Source organism: Myotis brandtii, unplaced genomic scaffold, assembly GCF_000412655.1.
Source record: "Myotis brandtii unplaced genomic scaffold, ASM41265v1 scaffold112, whole genome shotgun sequence".
NCBI lineage: Eukaryota > Metazoa > Chordata > Mammalia > Chiroptera > Vespertilionidae > Myotis > Myotis brandtii.
The window spans coordinates 14419076-14444207 of NW_005353838.1; the positions used below are offsets into that span (position 1 = coordinate 14419076).

General features: G+C 41.3%; 1 protein-coding gene across 2 annotated transcripts in view; it reads right to left on the minus strand.

Annotated features, from left to right (window-relative positions):
• Positions 1–818: 818 nt before the first annotated feature.
• SEPT2 (septin 2) overlaps positions 819–25132 on the minus strand; it is a 31175-nt gene continuing 6861 nt past the window's right edge. Inside the window, exons 3-13 of one of the 2 annotated variants that reach the window (XR_001363838.1) lie at positions 23404–23524; positions 18889–18975; positions 18001–18124; positions 13445–13697; positions 9714–9815; positions 9218–9363; positions 7438–7521; positions 6094–6151; positions 4419–4521; positions 2517–2915; positions 819–2438 (exon numbers count right to left, since the gene is read on the minus strand). Coding sequence is in view for 1 of the 2 variants with exons in the window: in XM_014546698.1 (XP_014402184.1) it covers positions 4420–4521; positions 6094–6151; positions 7438–7521; positions 9218–9363; positions 9714–9815; positions 13445–13697; positions 18001–18124; positions 18889–18975; positions 23404–23524 (1077 nt within the window). In the remaining variant the exon portion in view is untranslated. Of the gene's footprint in view, positions 2439–2492; positions 2916–4418; positions 4522–6093; positions 6152–7437; positions 7522–9217; positions 9364–9713; positions 9816–13444; positions 13698–18000; positions 18125–18888; positions 18976–23403; positions 23525–25132 lie in introns of those variants that run through there. The other variant, XM_014546698.1, reaches the window with a different exon arrangement.

Consider the following 25132-nt stretch of genomic DNA (forward strand, 5'->3'; position numbering starts at 1 on the left):
CCCCTAGGGTGACGCAAAGCCCCCACTAACCCCACCCGCACAAGAGGTGCATAGCGCCATGGGGGACTGCAAACTGGAGTCTGGTTAGAGGGCGGGTGACCCTGTGGAGGCTGCAGCTTGCATGCTGGCTACCATAGGGGACAGAGAAGGAACTAGAGACAGCGAGAGCTTCACTACTCAGTGGGACAGCGAGTGCTGTCCAGACCTCCAGATCAGCCTTACAGTCCAGGTAAATTGAAAAGGAACTTTCCTACTGATCTTAGTAATATTCAGAATAGATATGGTTTCTATTTGTTATTCATTGTACTTCCAGGTATTTAGTAGCTGCTGCCACAGTGAATGAGATTTTTATCACTAAAAATTTTTGTAAAATACTTACTGACTTTAGAGAAACATCGATTTGCTTGCCTACTATTGATACATTCATTGGTTGATTTTTGTATGTACCCTGACCGAGGATTGAGTCTGCAACCGTGGTGCATCAGGAGGATGCTCTACCTGGCCAGAAATAGCTACCTGGCCAGAGTCCTAAGTAAAATTTATTAGTGAGTAGACATCATTGAACTCTTACTAGTGCTGTTTTATCAGACATTCTTTCACTTTATGTAGGTGATTAGATCATCTGTAAATAATTCCTTTTCCAGTCTTTATGGCTTTTCTTTGGGACTGGATTGCCAATACAAAATTGCTGACTGCTGATGCTATCGATGCAAGTAATTTACCTGACTTTAGACACACATTTTAAGGGCTTTGAACCTTTCCCAGAAGACCTTACACCTTTCCCTGGGAAAGAAACAATAATGAGGAGTACTACTTTAACCTCTAAACAATAGTGCTTTATTGATGAAAGGTTACTTTCAATGGATACAAAATGGCTGTGTAAAATTTTTTCAAAATAACAATTCTATAGGTAAAGAGTATGGCTTAGTAAAAGAACAGTTATCTAGTAGCAAAACTATTTCAGTTTGAGCAATGGGAAAAAAAAAGATTTAAAAGTATAAAGGTGTAGGTCCACCCATCTCACATAACCATTACTAGGTGCAGTCAGCCCCGAATGGTTTTACTCAAACACACACAAGCTTACACAGATCACTTGCAAATGTCCCCCTGCCTCCCTTTAAACAGCTTTTATTAGCAGTTAAGTACCAAAATAACCCAAGTAATTGGCCTTGATGGTACTCTCAAGTTATGGAACACCTTTTCTTGTTGAAAACTTTGCAAAATATGCCTAAACCTAAAGGTTTTGACCATTCACAATAGTTAACAGTGAGGGGCCAAGTTAGCAAAAATACCGTATTATTTTCTGTAGTACACTTTTGTAACTAACATATTTTGACCTCATGTTATTTTTTGACCAAAACCAAAAAACCCTCTTCATTCTCAGATTAAGCATTTTCTCTATTTTAACCCCTCCTGTTATAGCAAAATGAAAATAGTGAACCAGCACCTGCTCCCTCCAGGTCTCCTTTCATCTGTCACTTTCTTTTTCAACTTCAGTAGAAATGTTGAATAAAAGCAGGCCTTGGAGCATCAGCACCCTGGGAGTGCAGAGCGTGAGTGCCACAGTGGAGGATGAAGACATTCCAGGAGGGAACGGAAGGGCCAAGGCCACAGAGCACAGAGAACCCACCAGGAGCGGCTTTGACTGGCAGTACCTGCAAATGGCCCATGGTGTAGTTTTGAAGTGTTTTTCATTCTTACATGATACATGGAGCAATTTGTATTACACGTAACGAAGGAAATGACGATGGCTAAAAATAGGCAACACAGTCCACACACACATAAAAAAAATAATAACTACTGCGATTTGCCTCTCTTCAGAAAACCATTCAAAAAAGAATTAAAGGAAAGCCAAATCTGGTTTTGGCACCCACCAAAGGACCCCATTTCCACTCCTGAGGCAGATCTTCTACACCTTTAGTTACAGAAATATATTAAAGTGCAGTATAAAAATACAAAAGGTCAGTTTCTGAACAGATCAACTGCTAATTTTCTTTAAAAAGTTGACTTAGTGGAGTAAAAATAGTTTATTGACTTTCATTGTGTTGATAAGAATCTTAGTTGCAATATGAAAACTGGAGCTCATGGATACTCTGACTTTTTCCATAGCCGAGTATAACCAGTATTAGTGGAAAACACTATAAAAAGTGGCTGTAACAAGTTCTCCCTGCCCAGTGGTTTAAAAAATGACCTAGTATAAGAATGTAGAAATTTCTAAAATTTACCCCTAAAAGCCTGTTTTTAAAAGAAAGCTACTTAAGTATAAGCATATATCTCATTACATAATTATTTTTCATTTGGTAAACAGATGAATGTGCAGATGAATTAACGGTATTGTATTGTAGCAGCAAAACTGGTCTTGGGTATTGTGATCAAACAGAAAGGAAGGCAGGGAAGAATCTCCACATGGTGCTCCAGGTAAGTAAATGGCCGGGTACCTTCTATGTCATTAGATTAGAAAGGAAGGCAGGGAAGAATCTCCACAAGGTGCTCCGGGTAAGTAAATGGCCAGGTACCTTCTATGTCATTAGATGCATATCTCTACCACTCAGAATATTTGGGGTAAATAACTAATCAAGAGTGCTCCTCCATGACTAGTTGGTTAGGCCAGTCAAATCATTTTAACATACATGCCGACTGATCCCTGGAAATGAAATCTAACATTAGTGGTTAGTTAAGGTGAAAGAAAATGAAAATGCAAAGTTCACTCACAAAATATAAAGTCTACCCTCTAGTAATGAATATAAATGTTAAAAGTACTTCATACAAAAGAACACATCAACAATTTTTTAAAAAATTAAATTCTTGGGCCACAGGCACTGTAAAGTGTGAATGCTCACTTCTCCAACAATTTCTTGAAAACACAGAGCTGTATTTCTCATTTGGAATACTTTCTTTATCTTGCAAAACGTTTTCTGAAAAAAGAAAACAACATGTTTAAATGGGAGGGATGCAATGCCTGCTGGTTTGACCATTAATAGCATGCTTTTTCTGTTATCGACAGAGTTAGCAAAATCAAAATATAACTTATGAGGCTCCAGGAAATTAGGAGGACTGCAAAACTGAAAAGTATACAAAAATATAAATCCATTTTATGTACCTAAAGTAGAATTTCCCTAATTCCATAATTAAAGTTTTAAAAAGAGCAGCAGTAAGGTCAGAGGAACCCAGCAAACATTTATTGCCCCCTCCCACCTTAATAGAGCCTCCAGAGTCCTTGCTTCTTTCCACTTTACCCTCACGTAGCCAGTGGGTGCTAACTTGCACATGCAGAATCAGCCTCTGACGTCACTAGTTATATGACTGCAGGCAAATAATCTTAAATGCTCGCAGAGCAGCAATGTCCTTATTGGCAAAGTGTGAACTCAGCATATACCCTGGGACTGTGCTAAGGTTTCAACCAACTCTGACCCAGGTGGAGTTACATGGTCGGTCTCAGGACAGTAACTACTTATATAGGACAACTGTACTTGTGTTTATTGGTGAATCTATTTCATAACTAAAACCTTTCCCAATAAAACACACGAGGGCAGGAGCTTTGTTTGGTGACCAATGCCTCTGGTTATGCTCTAGGTTCTTCCTTTATCACCAGTCTGTCTGTCATGGAGGACTCCTTGCCTTTTATCTCATCAATTATGCCATGTGTCAGCTAAGCCCAAGACATTCCTGTCATTATACCCTGAGGGGGTTTTCATCAACACCCTCATGCTTCTACAGTGAGGTCCCTAATGTGCAGTGCAGATGCTGTCCTTGCCATCCAGGTTCTCCTCAGACCTGAGCCAGCTCACACTCTGTCCAGCGTCGGTCATCTTTCTTCTGAGGACAGGAATTGCCTCTACCTAACTCCATGTGACTGCTTCCTTCTTTCTCTTGAGGTGATGCAACAGCCACTAAACAGCTCTGAATGCCCACCTATCTAGAGCACACAGGTCTGGGTCCCCAGTCTGTGGAGTCCCTTCAAGCAGGGAGGCCAGACACCTACTGAATCACTATTACCATGGGTTGGAGCAGAGCTGTGGTGAGGAAGAGGGAGGTCAGCAATCTCTATCAGGGTAACCCTGCCCACCAGGAATAATTCACCTGTTTTACCAGCTTTGTTTTTGGTCTACATAAGCTATTTAACACTTAAAATTCTCTTTGAAGAGATATTTCCAGCTTTAATTAACTACTAACCCTAACTAATAAAAGTTACTTTAATATAGTTTTTCTTGTATTGTTAATCATATTTATAAGCTTGGAAAATATGAAAAATCTTTCCTAGACATGAGTGAAAGAGAAGCTTCCTTTTTTAGGAGCAACCCTCTCCCTTTAAATACAGAGCTTCCGAATGTCAACTGTTAGTAAAACCTGAGGAGGCAGCGGCACCTGCCCTTATGTTCGGGCTGAGTCAGTAACAAAGCTGCTCCTGGGCTCACTACCTCACACGTGGTGCCCGTGAACTGCGCCGTCACCGTCTCCGCCCTGCATCTGCAGCTGCATCTGTGCCTGCATCCTGGCGATCATCTCCTGCATGCGGCGGAGCTGTGGGCACAAGACAGGGACACATCACTGTGTGCAGGGTCTGCTAGCCCTTATTCTTTATGGGTGTCCTGGGAGGCCTAATATTAACTTCTACGCTTACCCAACACAAGACAAAGAATTAACAAAGAACTTTTACAAACCAGTAGAATGAGCAACAACTCAATAGAGAACTGAGCAAATGGTAAGAACATGCAATTCAAGTATAAAAAAGAAATGAGTAAACAAAATAAAGACAATGAGAGATTTTTAAAACCTAAAAGGTGGGAAAGAGACTGGGGCTACCCAGTGGAGAATGTGAGCCCAGGCCATGGGACAGCCCTGTCACTCCCCTGGAGAATGTGCATCCTCCACTATCCCTATCCATTCTACCAGTGTGGTTTCTACATGTTTAAAAGACCTCAAGGTTTACAAGGATTATAAATTATTTACCTAAGTTTTCTTCAGGTAACTTTTTAGTTATGTTATTTAAAAAATATTTTAATTGATTTTTTAGAGAGGAAAGAAGAGGGAGAGAAAGAAACATTAATGTGAGAGTGAAACATCGATTGGCTGCCTCATGCACACCTCATGCTCACTGGGGAATGGAGCCACAACTTGGGCATGTGCCCTGATGGAGAATTGAACAGGCAACCTTCCCATGAGTAGGATGCCACCCAACAAATTGAGCCACACCGGCCAGGGCTTGGTTATGTTTTTAACATTTAAATATTTGCTCTATATTGAATTTATCTGGCCAAAGAAGTGAGTCTTATTTTTGTTTCCAAAAGGCTGCCCTGTTCTGGGATTACTTACTGAGTATGTCTGGATCCCACAATTCAACAAACCTCAAAGCCAGCTTTGTCAGAGCACATTTCCATCCTTCTGACCTAGTTCCTGACATGTACTGAATCAACCTCCCACACCTGGACCAACTTCTCAGGGTGACCACTGTTCTCTGACTTCTCTGTAACCACCAAAGCCAACCTCTTCTCATTAGTCTATTTCCTACAGCGTCCTGTGTTTCCCCTGCTTAGTCTTCAAAAGAAACATTACAATTATGTTATCAACCTCTTCCCTCAAAGTAAAACCTTGATAAGCACACACAAGTCTGCTGGGATTGCATTAAATTTAGAGAAAACTGTGATCTTTGTATTAAGCATCCTAAAAAGTTGTGTCTCTATTAAAATATTGAAAATTGTCAGTAGTTTTCTAGTTTCTTTCCCCATGTAAGTCCTATATATTTCTCCGTAAATTTGTTAATGATTGTAAATAGCAGTTTCTCATTATATTTTCTAATCGGTTATTACCTATGTATAGGAAAGCTGATTTATGAACATATTACAAAATCAGTCATGTTGCTAAATTCTCATTGGTTCCAAGTTTTTTCCCTAAATTGTGATCGGAAATTAAATGAGATAATACATGTAAAACAATAGGCATATTATTATATATAGATGGGTATATGAAGTACATTAGCTACATGAAATATATTCCTTCTTAAAAATAAGGGAAGCTATAATAAGCTAATTATAAATAGTATTCTTGATATAAACTAAACAGCTTTAGATTTAAAAGTAATACTTTTCTACTTACCTCAGCTTCCTTTTCCAGCAAGATCTGATCTTTATTCATGTCCTCATTTTCCACCTTTCTAAGAGTTGAAAAAAATTACAATTATAATACGGCAACAAATAGAAGTTGGTTATTTCTGATGACAGATAACCAAAGTAACATTTCACTTTACATTCCTCAGACATGTATCTACTTAAAATTACATATATTTATCATTTTTCTAATTAATGACATGAATGAATGAGGATGAAAAAAGAACAACATGAAATGGAAAATACAAGAGATACTCTAAGCTGGGATGATGACACTTCCATCGTTATCTACTAAAAATACAGCAGCTACTTCCTGAAGAATACTTTTTTGAGTTATTCTTTATAAACACAGACTATGTCCATCACACTGAAAATAAGGAACAGGCTCTGGGGTCTAAGCAGAGGGGGCCAGTACAGAGGCCCCAGCTCATGAAGACACAGCTTCTAATATGCTGAGGCTGGCCTACCTGTGGTCGGCAAACTGCGGCTTGCGAGCCACATGCGGCTCTTTGGCCCCTTGAGTGTGGCTCTTCCTAAGCCTTAGGAGTACCCTAATTAAGTTAATAACAATGTACCTACCAATATAGTTTAAGTTTAAAAAATTTGGCTCTCAAAAGAAATTTCAATCGTTGTACTGTTGATATTTGGCTCTGTTGACTAATGAGTTTGCCGACCACTGGCCTAGTCCATTGCCTGGTTGTCTATTCCTCAATGGGACCTCCTTGTTGCTTCTACCTTTCTTAATGTCTAGACCCCACATTAATAAAACAATAAAGTAGACTTTAATGTACACTTCATATATATGCACATATCTATCAAATTTTAAAAATGTGAATATTTTAGTGAACTACAATACAGAAAATTATTTTACTGAATGCTGTACATTACTTATTTATTAAGCTCTATGCATAGATGTGATTTCATCAGACATGAATCAGGTCTCAATTAAAAACCCTTGAGGATAGTAAACAGCTGAGTGAGGGTGGCCATGTGCGCTGAGGAGTAGACCTGCTGCTCCCACCTTAACCCTTGGGGTACTGTACTTTCTTAATGTGAGTCTGTCCTCATTTATAGACAGACTGACACTTTTGAGAAAGTACCCACCACATGTATATGGCCTTTCCATTTAAAGCTGTTCTGTCCGTGCAGATGATTGAAGCTGCCTTTAACAGGCAAAAAGGGGCACAATTTGATTAAATTAGCAACAAGTAGCTTATAATAGCTCAAGTAGAAAATCAAATCATATTGCTCTGAGGTCAAGGAAGAAGAGCTGGACACATACAGGACAGTGTGACTTGGGGTGACAAATATGGACAGAGAGGGATAGTCTCACCTGCCGCCCCTTTTGAGCCTCTCAGAACGGAAGTTCTCATAGTGAAGGTCCTGGGTCACCTCCTGGAGGTCCTGCATGTGAGTGCTGAAAGAGGTAAGAATGCACCAAGCTGGGCTCCATGCATGTGCCATTTGCATGAAGAAAACAACCAATCATGGACACAAAAGAACCCCTGGAACTAAAACTCCACTTATGACCTGGCAAATTGTACACAAAGTTGATGGAATTTGGGGATAAGGCTGTGGAAACATCTACAGAGGTGTATCCTTCCTTGCTACCACAGTAAATGAACAACACACCCACCCCACAGGGCCAGGTTAAGAGTCCCTCCATGGGGCGTCTACCACAGGTACTGCCAAATTCTGCACGAGACTATCATCCCTGGACAGGGCCAGATGCATAGACATTAGGAGATCTTTTTAGGTAAACAGTGTCTGAAACAGAACACACTTTCTGAACGTACTTATAGAAAACATGCAATTCAAATATTCATGACTTCTTACGCTTACAATGTATATCAGAGAGAGTTAACTAGCTTAAGCTATGGGGAAGAACACAAAATGAAGTATTAACATTCTGGATAAAATAGAAACAGCACTTCAAATCTTCTAATCACTGTATAGAACATTCCTGGGTTTCTGGCTGAGTTTTTTCCAATATGTAAGAACTCAAAGAGTAGAGAGATTATATTCCTGTTACTCAGGATCCAGGGAATGGACTGAGTAATGGCAAAGGGGTGGCCCATTTCCCCTCTTTCTGAGAAACACATAACTGACACCAAAGTTCCCTCTTCAGCCCTCCACACCCTCCACCTCTGACAGGATCACGACAGCTGAAAACCCAACCCTGAAGGGGCCGGGTGCACTTTAAATGACTGAAGTACGTTTAATAGAGCTTGAATAGTAAATTTAATGGTATTTTTTTTAGTAATTTTAATTCACTAAAACTGCTAACCCAAGTGAGACATATGTGGCATGTAGAGCAGTTTTCAGTTATTTAAAGTTTATCTAGATTAGCCATTGTTTGAACTCTTCTGATTAAAGAGGTTTGGCAATACTTTTTCTTTCAACCTCTTCATTCAAGAGCAAAAGCATTACATGTATGTTGCTAAATGTGGAATCTATTTTTAGAGGAAACAGACTGTTTTTGTAGTCAGGGCTGTCCTAGTTGCTAGGACTCAATAGAGCAGTGGTTCTCAACCTTGGCTGCATATTAGAATCACCTGGGAATCTTTTTAAAATCCTGATTTCTGAGCCTCATCCTCCAGAAATTCTGTTTCGTTGTTACTAATGTTGTGGCCTCACCCCCTAACAAAATTTCCGGAGGATGAGGCCTAGAAATCAGGATTTTAAAAAGATTCCCAGGTGATTCTAATGTGCAGCCAAGGTTGAGAACCACTGCAATAAGAGGAATAGAACGGGGGCGACCCTGAGAGAGCCTGAGGCTGACCAGCTGTGGCAGCATACCCCAGCTGGCCCCTAAGGCAGATCCAAACACATCCTCCCTGGAGCAGGAGGTGACTCTTGCTGGGACTGGCCACCCCACACATTAAGTCTAGTCTACTTTTAGCCTCAAAAGAGACCCTGGCATTCAATGAGAAAGGAGTACTGAGCTAAAGGTCACAGGTGGAAGGGCTAGTTCAGATCATTCCAGAGAGCCTGCAGGTGCAGGCCTTCTGTACCATGCTGCGGCAGGCCCACTGCAGGCACAATGGAAGTCGCATGCACATCCCACACTCTCTGTGCTGGGCTCTGCCAACTGTAGTGCATGACTGTCTTACATGAGCATTGTCCTCAGCTTCAGAAAGTCGTTGTGTTCTGGGTTCTCCACTTCCACGACACCCCACGGATAGAGGCGGCCTCGGACCTTCTTGCCTTTGGCTTCTATCAGCTGATTGGATCCAACCACAGAGAACGGGATACTGGCCTAGAAAGAGACACAGAGGGTTGGCAGGCTCCACAGAGGGACCGCCACATTCACCGCAAACACAGGAGCATCAACACAGAGGGGACACTTGGCTGCTACCACAGGATTACTTGGAAAGCTTATGGTGCACACTTTACTTGGACGTGGCAGGCATCTTCCACACAGGACAAACTGCACGAACAAATGAAAGCTGCAATTAAGATTTCTAAGCCTTACAGTGACAGGTCACAATTCCCAGACAACTTCTCTAAGTCAAGGCTCCAGGATCTGGTTCTTCACCAACTCCTCCCATTTTGAATGCGGACAGCAGGAAACAGGAGTTAGTCACTCTGTGCACCTGGAATTCTTACCTTGAGAAGTCTGGTCTGCTCTTTAAAATCTTCATCTTCATCTGATTCTGCATCAGGTAAGTGATAGATTTTGATGTTATGTTCTTCAATTTCATCCAGAATCTGAAAGAATGACAAAATCAGAAGCAATTTTAACAAACCGCACAAATTTTAGTCAAACCTAACTCATCGTATTGGGAAATACATCAGAATTACCCAAACTTCAATAAAAAATAAAATGGATTATGACAATTATTTTCAAAGCTTTCATGAACTGCTAAAATGGTATTTAAGTATTTGGAGGGACCTCTGTCCATAGTAACACAATATACCACCAATGTCCATGTACACCCTCCCCCCAACCCCCAACGTGGCCAGAACGACAAGTGCCTGAGGAGAGGCACAGACAGATGCTGCCAGTAGAGAATAGCCACAGGTGTTGCCTAAAGGGTTCCTGAAGAACACAAAGGAGTCTCATGAGGAGGGGGAGAGGCACCTGGGGAAAATCTGTCAAAACCACGAGGGAAGAACACAGGAAGTCCGTTTTGGTAATTACAAGAAATCTAGGATGGCGGAACACAGGACAATGAGTTGGGTAAGTCAGAAGAACCCCCGGGGTTACCAAGGGGCGAATCCCCAGAATGCCAGGCCAGGGTCTGAGATCTGGGATCCAGACTTTTACTCAATAGGCAAAAAGTGGCCTCCAGGGAAACCTCACACTCTACACTGTCAACCAGGGAGCAGACCACTAAGAGGGAAGGGAAAACAAGGCTGGAGTTGGGGTAAGCAGTCATTCATCTGTCTATATGCTGGGCACTCCATAAGGTATGAGGAAGGCTGGAGCTCTGCTTATTCTCACACCAAGACTTGGGCATTGTGGATGGAAAAAGGGGTTCTATGGAAAGTAAGCTCACAGGGTGACCTAGTCATAAATTCCTGTGCTGGGCTGCATATCTGGCGCTTTGGCCAGATGGGTCATGCTGTGCTGTCTGTTCCTAAAACACACAGATAGGAAGGTACTGACATCAGGCCAGGCCTTGAGATATGGTCTCATGGCCCCTTCCCAGCATGCAGGCCTTCTTTCTCAGAGGGCCCGGAAGTCTCATTCAAATTTGGGAGACAAAAGACTGGAAAAAGTATAAATAAAGAGAGTTTCCTCCATATTGGGGGCCCAGAATTTGAAAGACACATTTGTCTCTGGGCCTCCACAAAAGTTAATAATAAAATGTAACTCCTGTAGTAGTCTGGGCTGCAGTTTAGCCCTCTGCTTCGGCAGGGTGCTGTAACTGTAGTCAGCTGGCCAGCTTAATAAAGGCTCTTAAATTTGAATTCTGTGTCGGTGGTCTATCTCGCTGAGTCAACCCATAACATTCCTAACTGGGCAAGTCATGGTGGATAGTCACAACCCAGGCATACAACTTAACTTAGTGAAAGGTTTATCTTCAGTTTAAGCTAGCTCTGTCCATTGTTCCTAGGTGAACACACCTTTGAAATGCCCCCCTGCAGACCCGTATGTCTAAAGTATATCCTGTAATCTGATCACTGCCTTGCTCTTGCCCACCCTCATGTAATCTTGTGTTCCCTCCTTAATTCCAAATACATAAGAGAAGCTGCAAAAATAAACTCATAAAAATTCTCTACAGTTTGGATGTTTCTTATGCCCGACAGCCCAAGGGAAGAGAGAACATAATCCAAGCCAGCAGGGAACACCCACCTCAAACCCTGCTCCCAGATTTGTTCTTCCTTTTTTTTTTTGGTTAATCCTCACCCGAGGATATTTTTTCCATTGATTTATAGAGAGAGTGGGAGGGAGGGAGGGGGAGAGAGAGAAAAACATCGATGTGAGAGACAAATCTATTGGTTGCCTACCATAGGAACCCAGACAGGTGGGATTTGTTCTTAATGTAGACCTTCCATTGAACACATTGTTTGCAGCTGGACAGGTGAGCCCCAAGTTAAAGGGATTAGGAGAGGGTAGATGGACACCAACGCATAAAACAAAGGAGGGTGGGAGAGGTTTGAGAGGTTCCTTTAGATCAGGGAGGAGTAAAGTGAAGGGGTTAAAAAGGCCCAAGATAAAAGAGATCAGTGCACCAAGTATTTCAATTCATTTCAGAGTTTGAGATCAAGCACTAAGTGTTTTGAGTATAAGATGAGATGGGTATAAAGCATGCTACCCTGGGTACCTCTTTCCCCTACCTCTCTGAAATGGAATGTAACACCCTACAGAAGGTGAAGTTTCCTTAAGTGGAAGTGCTAAAATACTGACTATAACATATAAAAATGCCTAAGCTTTCAGGGGTTCCTTCAAGGGCCTGAATATTTCCTAAAATATTGGCAGCCTCCTGAGACAGTAAAGGGTACAGTTGAGAAATATGAGTATATACAATTTAGAAACTCTGCTATGGAAAAGACAGCCAGAAAAATGTGAACACACAAAACTCAGACTCCGACATAATAGTCTAAAAACAAGAATATCTGTAACTCAATGAAAAGAGAGGCAAGTCTCTAAAACCTAAGAGAATGCCAAGGGCATTGAGCAGGAGGAAACACATGACAAAAACTGGTGATACATCAGGAATGTCGGGGAGAGAAGAGCGTGCTTGAATGCTGCTTTGAGAACAAGCTTATTTTGAGGAAAATTTAGCCATCTTTCAAGTACTTAAACATGCATTAATTTCCTTTTCAAGAATCTGTCTGACTTTACAACTGTGAGATGACAGATGTGGACAACTGTTCAACACATAAACATTTCTGAGTGTCTAACACGTGCCAGGTCCTGTTCCAAACTTTTGGAATACACAAGCAAGCAAAGATCCCAATGTCAGGGACTGGGGAGTGGATGGGAAGACCCAGAAACACACTGAAGAACACTATGCATGCCATAGATAAGGGTGAGAGGCGTGCTTTCTGCATAAGACTTAGAAAGTCAAGTGGCAGAATCATAGGTATGACATAATCCTATTCTGTAAAAACAAAAACATAAAGAGACCATGTTCTAGAACAGTGGTTCTCAACCTTCTGGCCCTTTAAATACAGTTCCTCATGTTGTGACCCAACCATAAAATTATTTTCGTTGCTACTTCATAACTGTAATGTTGCTAATGTTATGAATCGTAATGTAAATATCTGATATGCAGGATGGTCTTAGGCGACCCCTGTGAAAGGGTCGTTCGACCGCCAAAGGGGTCGCGACTCACAGGTTGAGAACCGCTGTTCTAGAAGGACAGATACCTGTTAATAGTGGTTATTTTTGAGGATAATTAAAGGAATTCTTATTTGTAGAATATAGCATACGAGCTTGGAATTCTCAATAAGCATACAAACAGGTATGTAATTTAAACAGGTAACTGAAGCTCTATGGGAGAACAGAGACCACAGCCAGCTCAGGAGCTGGAGGACCGCTGTGCAACCTCCACAGCTAAATGCAGGCCTCTCAGCCTTCTGACACCAGACTATCATCATTAGTACACGTTCCCAGAAAAATGTGGGGGTTACAGTGTTTAGATGGAACAGAGAACCTCAGGGAGATCCTCCCACCCAAAGCACATTGTTACCGACCATGAAACGTGACTGCACATTAGCCATCTTCTAGGCACTGAGGGGAAGTTCACCTAAGGTGAGTTATAAGAAACAGTAGTAATTCGATACCTTTGTGAAGGAAAAATACTAAAAAATTAGAAGTATTGGGTGCTGGTTAAAACTGCCCCACACCTCCATCGCACTTTGCTGCCTGCCCCACAGTCACTCACCCTTTTCTTCAAACGTTCCCGTTCCTTCAGAGTGAGGGTATCAGCTTTCGCAATGACAGGCACAATATTGACCTTGTTGTGTATCGCCTTCATAAACGCGACATCTAAGGGCTTAAGTCCATGTCCAAAGGGCGAGATGAAATAGAAGCAGCAGTGTACCCTGTTGTCCACGATGTGCCGTCGGTTGAGGCCGCTCTCATCATGTAGGTACCGCTCGAACTGCTCGTCAATGTAGGAGATGATGGTCTTGAAGCTGAGACACACACACATTGAGGATCAAGGGTATAAAAGGCAGGCAGGCAGACCCTAACTTCAGAAACAAAGCAAGTTTTCTTGTCCCCTGTGCCCCACCTCCCAAATATAATTTTTTTAAAAAAATATATTTTATTGATTTTTTACAGAGAGGAAGGGAGAGAGATAGAGAGTTAGAAACATCGATCAGCTGCCTCCTGCACATCCCCCACTGGGGATGTGCCCGCAACCCAGGTACATGCCCTTGACCGGAATCGAACCCAGGACCTTTCAGTCCGCAGTCCGACGCTCTATCCACTGAGCCAAACCGGTTTCGGCCTCCCAAATATAATTTTGTAACTCATCTGTAAGATGGAAATGGAAACTGACTCCTCCATTTGGCAAGATGGATATATCTGGAAACTGTGCCAAGAGCTAAGGGCCGGGGGTCAAAAGTCAGAATGGAAGAGGTTATAAGAGCCTGGGCTGCCAATGCTTTTAAGGGGCGTGGTAGCAGCAGCAGAACACGGCAGGAGCAGGCAGTGGAGATGTGGGGATGGTAAGCAGCGCAGCCACAATGCCAAGGCCGACCTGCAGGAGGGGCTGTTCCCAATGAAGGGGAGAGGCCTCCCTGTCCTCCCTTTTCTACCTAGTGTTGGGCATTGATGCTTTATGCTCCTGGGAAGGACCAGGGGCCTCCGTACATGAAAAGGGATCCTCAGCAGGATCCTGGCAAGACTGCTCTCATTTTCTACTTGTGCATTTCCCAATTGGTGCAAATGCCAGTGAGCAGCCATTTTCAGGCACTGGGTCTTGAGTGACTGAGAGAGTTCCAGAGGAACACTGGACCCCAATATCGTGTCCACTGGTTACAGCTCCAATCAGGATAGAGGGTTGACTCTACAATCTCAGATCTCACTAGAATGTTCTTAAGAGGGAAAAAACCCTCATTCTCTGTGAAATTTCTAATTTAAAATATCCTAATTAATGTGCCTTAAATTGTCCTATTAATTCCCTGGTCAGTGTTCTCTGTGGTTAGAGTGTCAGGCACGCATCAAAGCGTCAAGGGTTCGATTCCCAGTCAAGGGCATGTACCTGGGTTGCAGCTTTGATGGAGGCCCAGTGAATATGTCTCTTTCACACACTGATTTCCCTCCCATCCTCCCTCCCTAAAATTCAATGGAAAAAATATCCTCAGGTGAGGATTAACCAAAAAATAAAAATAAAAATTGTCCCATTATTTTACTATATCCAGTTACTCCATATCCAATAATTACTCAGCACTATACATTTAAATATAGCAAAACAAACGAAAGTGGAGAAGTAACCACTGACACCACAGAAATACAAAGGATTATAAGAAAATACTATGAATAAGCTGGACAAAGTGGATGAAATGGACAAATTCCTAGAAAAATACAATCTCCTAAAACTGAATCAGGAGGAATCAGAAAGCCTGTATAGGCCAATAACAACAAAAAACTCCCAGCAAACAAAAGCCCAGGTCCCGATGGCTTCACAGGGGAGTTTACCAAACATTCAAAGAACTAACACCTATACTCCTCAAACTATTTCAGAAAATCCAAGAGGAAGGAACACTTCCAAATTCTTTTTATGAGTCCAGCATTATCCTAATTCTAAAACCAGATAAAGATACTATAAAGAAAGAGAATTACAGGCCAATATGCCTGGTGAACATAGATGCTAAAATCCTCAACAAAATATTAGCAAATCGCATCCAGCAATATATTAAAAAGATCATACACCACGACCTAGTGGGATTTATTCCAGGGATGCAAGGCTGGTACAATATTTGCAAATTAATAAACGAGATACATCACATAAACAAATTGAAAGACAAAAATCACATGATCATATCAATAGGTGCAGAAAAAGCATTTGAAAAAATCCAACACCCATTTTTGATAAAAACTCTCAGCAAAGTGGGAATAGAGGGAGCATATTTCAATATGATAAAGGCCATATATGACAAACCTACAGCCAACATTATACTCAATGGACAAAAACTAAAAGCATTTCCCCTAAGAACAGGAACAAGACAGGGATGTCCACTTTCACCACTCTTATTCAACATAGTACTGGAAGTCCTAGCCACAGTGATCAGACAAGAAGAAATAAAAGGCATCCAAATTGGAAAAAAGGAAGTAAAACTCTAATTATTCACAGATGGCATGATATTAGTCATAGAAAACCCTAAATACTCCACCGAAAAACTACTAGATTTAATAAATGAATTTGGCAATGTAGCAGGATACAAAATCAACACCCAAAAATTGATGGGTTTTTTTTATACACCAATAATGAATTCTCAGAAAGAGAAACTAAACAAACAATCCCATTTACCATTGCAACAAAAAAATTAAAATACTTAGGAATAAACTTAACCAAGGAGACAAAGGACCTATACTCAGAAAACTTCAGGACAATGGAAGAGATAGAAGAAGATATAAACAAGTGGAAGAATACACCATGTTAATGGATTGGTAGAATCAACATCATTAAAATGGCAATACTACACAAAGTAATCTATAGATTCAATGCAATCCCTATTAAAATACCAATGGAATATTTCACAGAGCAAGAATAAATATTCCAAAAATTTATATGGAATCAAAAAGACCCTGCATAGCTGCAGCAATTTTGAGAAAGAAAAACAAAGTTGGAAAAATCACAATACCAGTTTTCAAGTTTATACTACAAAGCCACGGTAATCAAAACAGCCTGGTACTGGTACACGAACAGGCATATAGATCAATGGAACAGAACAGAGAACCCAGTAATCGACCCAAACCATTACACTCAATTAATATTTGACAAAGGAGGCAAGAGCATACAATGGAGTCAAGAGAGTCTCTTCAATAAATGTTGTTGGGAAAATTGGACAGATACATGCAAAAAAAATGAAACTAGACCATCAACTTAACAACATACACAAAAATAAACTTAAAAGGGATAAAAGAGTTAAATGTAAGTCGTGAAGCCATAAAAATCCTAGAAGATACCATAGGCAGCAAAATCTCAAGACATCTCTCATAGCAAGATGTTTACAGATACATCTCCTTAAGGCAAAGGAAACTAAGAGAAAATATACAAAAGGGGCTACATCAACATAAAAAGCTTCTGCACAGCAAAAGAAACCATCACCAAATGAAAAGAGAACCCACTGCATGGGAGAACATATTTGGCAATGATACATCTGATAAAGGGTTAATATCCAAAATATATAAGGAACTCACACAAATTAAAAAAAGGAAGAGAAACGATCACATTAAAAAATGGGCAAAGGACCTAAATAGACACTTCTCCAAAGAGGACATACAGATGGCCAAGAGACATATGAAAAAAATGCTCAAAATCGCTATCATCTGAGAGATGCAAATCAAAATGACAGTGAGGTACTGTCTCACACCTGTCGGAATGGCTACCATCAAGAAATCAACAAATGACAAGGGCTGGCAAGGATGTGAAGAAAAGGGAACCCTAGTACAGAGCAGGTGGGAATGCCGACTGGTGCAACCATTATGGAAAACAGTATGGAGTTTCCTCAAAAAATTAAATATGGATCTGCCATTTGACCCAGTGATCCCACTTCTAGGAGTATATCCTAAGAAACCCGAAACACCAATCAGAAAGAATGTATGCACCCCTATGTTCATAGTAGCACAATTTACAATAAGTAGATGAGTGGATAAAAAAGCTGTGGTACATTTATACCATGGAATACTATGCAGCAGTAAAAACGAAGAATCTCTTATCCTTTGAGAAAGCATGGAGGGACCTGGAGAACATCATGCTAAGTGAAATAAGTCAGTCAGAGAAAGACAAGTATCACATGATCGCACTCATATGTGGAATCTAACAAAATAAACTGATGAACGGAGTGGATCCAGAGACATGGAAGCATAGAACAGTGTGTGGAATCTCAGAGGAAGGTGGGTGGGTGGGAGGTAATCAACCAAAGACCTTGTATGCATATATGCATAACCCATGAACACAGACAATAGAGTCCTGAAGGCTTGAGGTGAGGTGAGGGTTGGGGAGGGGTGGGGAGCCAGTCCCCTCCCTGCTTCCTGTTTTAGAGGGGGTCAACGGAGGAAAAAAGGGACACATGTAATACTTTCAACAGTAAAGAATTATTAAAAAAAATATATACATCCTTAGATACTTGCTACATATAACCACACCCTAAGCAATAAAGCTGTGCAATCATGAAAAAATAAAATAAAATAAAATATAGCAAAACAGGTGTTAATACATGCACAGCCCTCAACACTTCTGGGTGCCCATCCCTGTGGGATGCGTACCAATCCCTGCAGTTGATGGCATCACCATAGCCGGGTGTGTCCACCACCGTCAGGCGCAGCTTGACCCCTCGCTCTTCAATCTCAACAGTAGAAGCCTCAATTTGGACTGTTCTTTCAATTTTCTCTAGAAAAGAAACAAACTTAGTAAGAGAATGTGCCTTAACATTGAGCCTGTTTGCAAAGAGATGAAATTATCTATTAGTTACTTATTATCAAATGACCTGAAAGCCACAACCTCTCTGAGGAAGGTTTCCAAAAGGTAATATGAGGATTGTGTAAAAATGATTCCAGTGTAAGCAAGGGAAGTGTTGAAGCTAAGATTAAAGGGCTGCCCAGGAAGGTAAAAATGCCAATATTGAAAATTTTAATTTCTTTTCCTGGGACAAAGAAAACAATTTATGAATTCCTTTAAAATTGAATTCAATGACAGGGCTATATGTCTCCATTGTGGTAGCTCAGGTCCTAGGATCTATCTGTGCTTAATCCATTCACTTAATCAGCATTCACAGACACGTGTCCTGCATTGGGAACACTCAGAACCCCTGACCCCACAGTAGCCTACTAGCTACACAGCTTTTTTTCACGAGAGATAACACTGTCACTTGATCCTCCCATCACACAGAGAACATAGGCAAGAACAATTTATGACACTGTATAGACTTTATAGACAACAAACTTGGAGAGGATGGATCCACGGATATGCTGTCAGTCTACAACCTGAATCCAAGGACCAATGTGCAGCACACTCTGCCTTACCTAAATGACATTTTCCTTGTGTTTACAGCCAAACAAAAGCAAAAACTCAAGGCCCAGGCATCAAATATTAATTATGCACTCTTACACAACTTCCATGGTAAATTACACTTAGGAGTGTATGAATTTTTGTACCTGCAGCTCCAGGTATGATTCTTTCTGGGTAAAGATCCGTCAAGAACAGGCTGTTTATAAGAGTCGATTTTCCTAGCCCCGATTCACCTTTAAACAAAAAGGAAGACATCATCATGATATTATCCGGATGACCATCTGCTGAGAGTTTATGCTAGGCCTGGCACTGGGCTAAATGCCCCACAAACATCATTTTCTGGACTCCGTACAACAACTATGAATTTGGTACAACTCTCCCAATTTACTGATGGGGAGATGGATGCTCACAGGTCAGACACCCACCCAGAGCAGGGCCTCAATTTGAATCCAGTGTGTGGGGCTCCAGAATTCATACACTGTGAGATCAGAAATGTGATCTCACCTCTTAACAAATGTGTGGAATGAACTCTGGAGGGGCTCTTTATATTTTAATAGAATGCAAAGTAGGTTTTCAATCATGAGTTTGCCAATCATTTAATGTGTCACATTTTCAGAAAACTGAACATATCTCCCCATCGATGTCAACAGCACTCACCTCCTAAGCTGTGGGAACGGGACAGAAACGGAGATCCTTATATACTTTGACTTGCTGCAATCCCTCCACGCACCCCCCCGCCCCGCCCCCCGCCAAGGAGGGAGCCAGTCCCCTCCCTGCTTCCTGTTTTAAACACCTCCATGTCCCAAACTGGCAATTGCCTATGTCAAGGTAACTTCCCCCCCACATTGTTGAGTGTAACATGACAAAGATGGGCGATATGTATTCATCCTAGCATTTAAGGAGTTAAGAATCCCTCTTCAACTACATATTCTGAATGTTTTAAATTTAACTTCAAATATTTGCAAAATACCGAACATTAAATCTTATATTTGAAGGAAGCATGAACAGATTCCATCACTTCATGGTTAGGTTATCAGCTACAGCTTAATTTGTACAGAGAAGTGCTTCTGAACTCGGTGCCTGACTGTCTCTCAGGCATCTGGGTTTGAACCTCCCCCTGCTAAGTCCCATAGGACATGTGGAAGGAGCACATGTTTTAAAAATCATTGTTGTTGACAAAATCAAGAACACAAGAGTGAATGTGAAATGTGCAAACATAGAAATTAGGACTGAACTTCAATTAGACTTTAATTTTCACAGATGAAAAGGAACATCAAAAGGACAAAACTAGAATTACATGTTGAACCTGTCCCAATATAGGAGCATAAAAAATGTGACTAAACGCATACTATCCCATCAAGTTATCCTTTTTCTTTTTTAAAAAATATATTTTATTGATTTTTCACACAGAGGAAGGGAGAGGGATAGAGAGTTAGAAATATCGATGAGAGAGAAGCATTGATCAGCTGCCTCCTGCACACCCCCTACTGGGGATGAGCCTGCAACCAAGGTACATGCCCTTGACCGGAATCGAACCTGGGACCCTTCAGTCTGCAGGCTGATGCTCTATCCACTGAGCCAAACCAGTTAGGGTTCAAGTTATCCTTTTAATAAACTTTCCAGCAATCCACTATATCTTTACCATGCTCTAAGGGGGCCTGATCAATATGTACTAAATCCTTTCTGAGTCCCTAGCAGAGGTGTGGGTGCTAGGACACAACAGAAAACAGGGCAGACAAGTCCCTGCTTCATGGAGCTTTGCAATCCAGTGGGGCAGATGACAAAGTTACTCTCTATCACCTGATGACTCATGGCAGCTGAAAGGGGCTATCATGCAGAAGACATCTGAGCACAAGTGTCGGAGTAGAAGCAGCCTCTTTTAAAAAGCAGTACTAAAATCCTGGTGGCTGCTTCTAAATCTTAATTTTAAGGGTATAAGTGATCATTTCACTAGGATAGCTTTAGGGTAACATCTACAAATAATCTGCTAACTCAGAACATGATGCTGTCCTTGAGCTAAATTCGGAGTGCCCAGATCTGCTCTGTTCCACTGCCACTGATCTCTTTCCTGTAGTGGGTAGTTTCTCCCTTTAAATGGGGGAAACACACACAAGAGATCTCCACCAGTGTAAAGGCATCACCGTCCAAAAATTTTACATGAAACATACTGGGTCCACAGTCTTAATTAAATTAACCTGTAAAAGTAGTGACAACAAAGACTGGTTGGGATGGTGGTATTCAGTTTACAAAATGGCTCGTTAGCACCTTTTAGAAGAAAATATGCAGCACCAGGCACAAGGTGGCGCCACAAGATGAGAGAAAAGTGGCACGTGCTTTTACAACTCCACTGAGATCCCATCAGGCAAATTGTCAGAAGCTTCAGATTTTAATCTGAGGTTGTTGTTTTAATCCTCACCCAAGGATGTTTTTATTAATTTTAGAGAGAGGAAGGGGGGGGGGGATAAAGAAACTGATCAGTTGTCTCCCGTACATGCCCTGACCAAGGATCGAACCTGCAACGCTCCAACCAACTGTGAGCCACCCTGCCAGGGCTGAGGTTTTATTTTTTAAACCCAGGCTAAAAAAAAAACAACAACACCCAAAAAACAAAAACTTAGGCCAAGCCAGAAATGGTAGGAAATAATATTCCTAACCTGGGGAAGTTTTTATTCACATTTACTTTTGATTTTAACCAACACAAGACACTACTTCCTCAGTATGTAACTAGGGCCTTTCCCAAAGGCCTCTGAAGGGCAGCATTCTAAGTGCCCTAAATGTTCAGTGATATCCCCTCTGCTTGGCTGAAATTCTAATGTCTCCCGACCCCATTTCAGCTTTCCAACTCCATGCGGTCTCCAGTTCAGCTCACTCCCTTTGTGGTTACATTTTGCCCAGCCTTGTGGAATTTCAGTGTCAGCCAGTGTCCAAGGGAACCCCATGAAGATTTCTGGAGGCCTGGCTGTCTTTGGAACTCTGCTATGCTAACTGAGGATCCAGGTACTCAGGTTCACTTAATGGTGATCAGTCCTTCAGCTCTGAGACTCTTGTGCTCTGACCAACTTAGCTCTCCCCAGGTACATGCCAGAAAGCTGGAATGACTTTACACTTTATGTAATTAGTTTTCCTTCTCTCAGAGACTGAAGTCCTACACTGCCTATTGCAGAATGTCTTAGAGAAGCTGTATTTTGACCAGCCTTTAGTTATTCATGCCCTGACTAGTCTGGTAGCAGTTATTTCAGGGAGCAGCAAACGATGAACCTCAGTGCAAATCTAGCCCGCTACTTGTAAGTGAAGATTCACTGGAACACAGCAGAATTGAATGGCTCCACCAAAAACTGTATGGTTCACAAAGCCTTAAATATTCACTATCTGGCCCTGTGAATTATTTTATCATGGCAAGAAACAAAAGTTGCTTTAAAATGTAGCAACTGCATGACAGATTACACCGAATCTCTCTTCGACCAGGCGCTTGAATCTGCATTATCTTTATCATGTAATTGTGATCCTAAAACATGTCATCATTCCCTTCTCTGGACCAAGGGTCCCACAATTTCTCTCATTTCATTTATGAACTATTCACCCGAAGAAACAACAATTTGTACTACTCATTATCAAACTACCTCCTCATTTTGGGAGAATTTTACAGTTATCAAGATTGAAATGTGATATGGTAAACAGAATTAACAGTTCATCAGTAAATAGTTAAGCTTGTAATGGTCATGCTGAAACATAATATATACCCATGAAAAAAATATATGTGATAACAGAAAATAATTCCAGTAACCATTCAATTTCAAAGGACTTTAATAACTTAAAAAATGTGTATAGGAAGAACTGTTACTTGTTTAAAATACATCCACCATAAAATACATCCACCACAAAAATGTAAGAAGCTGTCTTTTTGAGTATTAAAGAAACATACTTCTCATTAAATATGTGTGTTTGTTATCTATTAACATGTAAAACTCATAGGCCTAAACCAATAATTAACATTTATTATTATTTCATGGAGTTTTTGGTTAGGAATTCTATGGAGGGAGGCAGGGGGTGTCTCTCATGCAGTAACAGTGAATGTCAGCCAGGATGGCTGTAACCACAGGTTTAATTGGAGCTAGAGAATATTTCTAAGATAGGTCACTACATGGCTACTGGCAGGCCTCAGTTCCTTGCCTTGTGGGACTTCGCTACAAGGTTGCTCGAGTGTCTCCCCAACATGGTGGCTGGCTGCCCTCAGAGTGAGCCAAGAGAAGGTACAAGCACAATGTCTTTTGTGACCCAGGCTCGAAGTAACAGACTTACCTTTCTGCAATGCCCTACTGTCTACACAGGTAAGCCCTATTCAGTATGGGAAGGGACTAGAGAGCTGCATGAATACCAGGAGGCAAGGATCACTGGGCAACATTTTGGAGGATGGCTGCCACAATGAGTAAAAATTATCACTACATATAAAGAAATGGCAGGAAAGTTGTAATTTTACTATGAAGCAAAATTTTCTAAAAAATTCTTGCCCCTCCCTCCCCCTCTGCCAAATTCCCAAGTTATTTGATTCTGCCAACAAAGGAATTTTCCCTTTATAAGTCATGCTATTATTACACTCCACAGGTTGGGAAGGCAGATAGCCACATATTTAATAAGCTTGAAAATAAAAGCTAATTTCTTACCGACCACCATTAGTGTGAACTCAAAACCTTTTTTCACTGATTTTCGGTGAACTTGGTTAGGAAGATTTGCAAATCCAACATAGCCAGGTGTTTCTGGATTTATAAACTGAGTTGGTTGTTGCTAAAATAAAATTTTACAGAAAAAAGAAAAGGGAGAGAAAATATCAATTGCTTATAAGACATAATAAAACTGTGACAAACCTAAGTATCATTAGTTCTCATGAATTAAATATATACAGTACATAAATAACACTTCTAAAAAGTTACTTCTATCAGAAAATTAATGGTATTCACCTAAGAACATTTATTTAAAAGAAAAACCAATCCAGTATTATTCCGTACCTATATATTAACCTAAAATTACATTTCCGTTAAGCAATTAAGCAACACATAAAAGAAAAATGTATCAAGTGTGATGCATTTGTGAAAAGTATCCAGGCCCTAACCGGTTTGGCTCAGTGGATAGAGCGTCAGCCTGCGGACTCAAGGGTCCCAGGTTCGATTCCGGTCAAGGGCATGTACCTTGGTTGCGGGCACATCCCCAGTAGGGAGTGTGCAGGAGGCAGCTGATCGATGTTTCTCTCTCATCGATGTTTCTAACTCTCTATCCCTCTCCCTTCCTCTCTGTAAAAAATCAATAAAATATATAAAAAAAAAAAGAAAGAAAAGTATCCAGGAAAAAGTCTTCTCCCTTGCTCTATATTCCTAGCTCTTTGGAACAAGTCTCACCAAGGGTGAGGCAGGAAACTTGGGGGTAGGATTTTGAGTATCTACCTTCAAAGACCCAGACAGAGAAGACTGAGAATTAGAGACATAGCTGACAATGCTAAGTGTCAATATTCCCTGACTGATGGACACCTGATGAGAAATGACAGATGGACATGGGACAAAGTAAGTAAAGCTTTAGAACTGAGCAGTGGCACACTATAAATGGGAGGAGATCAAGATACATCAATTCGCCAAAACCGGTTTGGCTCAGTGGATAGAGCATCGGCCTGCGGACTGAAAGGTCCCAGGTTCGATTCCGGTCAAGGGCATGTATCTGGGTTGCGGGCACATCCCCAGTAGGAGATGTGCAGGAGGCAGCTGATCGATGTTTCTCTCTCATCGATGTTTCTAACTCTCTATCTCTCTCCCTCTCTGTAAAAAATCAATAAAATATATTTTTAAAAAAAAGATACATCAATTCATTTACTTTCTAAATGTATATTCACATGTGTACATGAGTACTAAGAATATTCATAAGAAACCATCAGTGGTTATTTCTGGGTAAGAGAATTAATGGTTAACTTATATATTTTTACTGGTGTTCCACAAAAATTTATCTATATATCTATATATCTAAAACCCTAATATGCAAATAGACTGAACTGCAGAACAACCGAACAACTGGTTGCTATGTCGTGCACTAACCACCAGGAACATGGCAGGCGTCAGCCATGACAGGATGGTGGAGCAGGTGAGCGGGGTGTCAGACCAAGGTGGGGTGCCGGTTACTGTAATCAGGGTGAGCTTCTGGTGGTTACTGAAAATTCTTTGCTCCCATATGCCACAGTCCCGCCCGGCGCTTGCACCCGCCGCCAGTGACAGTCCTGCTTGCACCTGCTGCCGGCACTGGAGCTGCCATTCACACCCACTGCCGGTGCCAGCCCCACCTGCACCCGCTGCCAGTACCTGGCGCGGTCAGCAGATATGAGTGGTGGCTGCCGGCCCGGATTGCCTTTGAGGG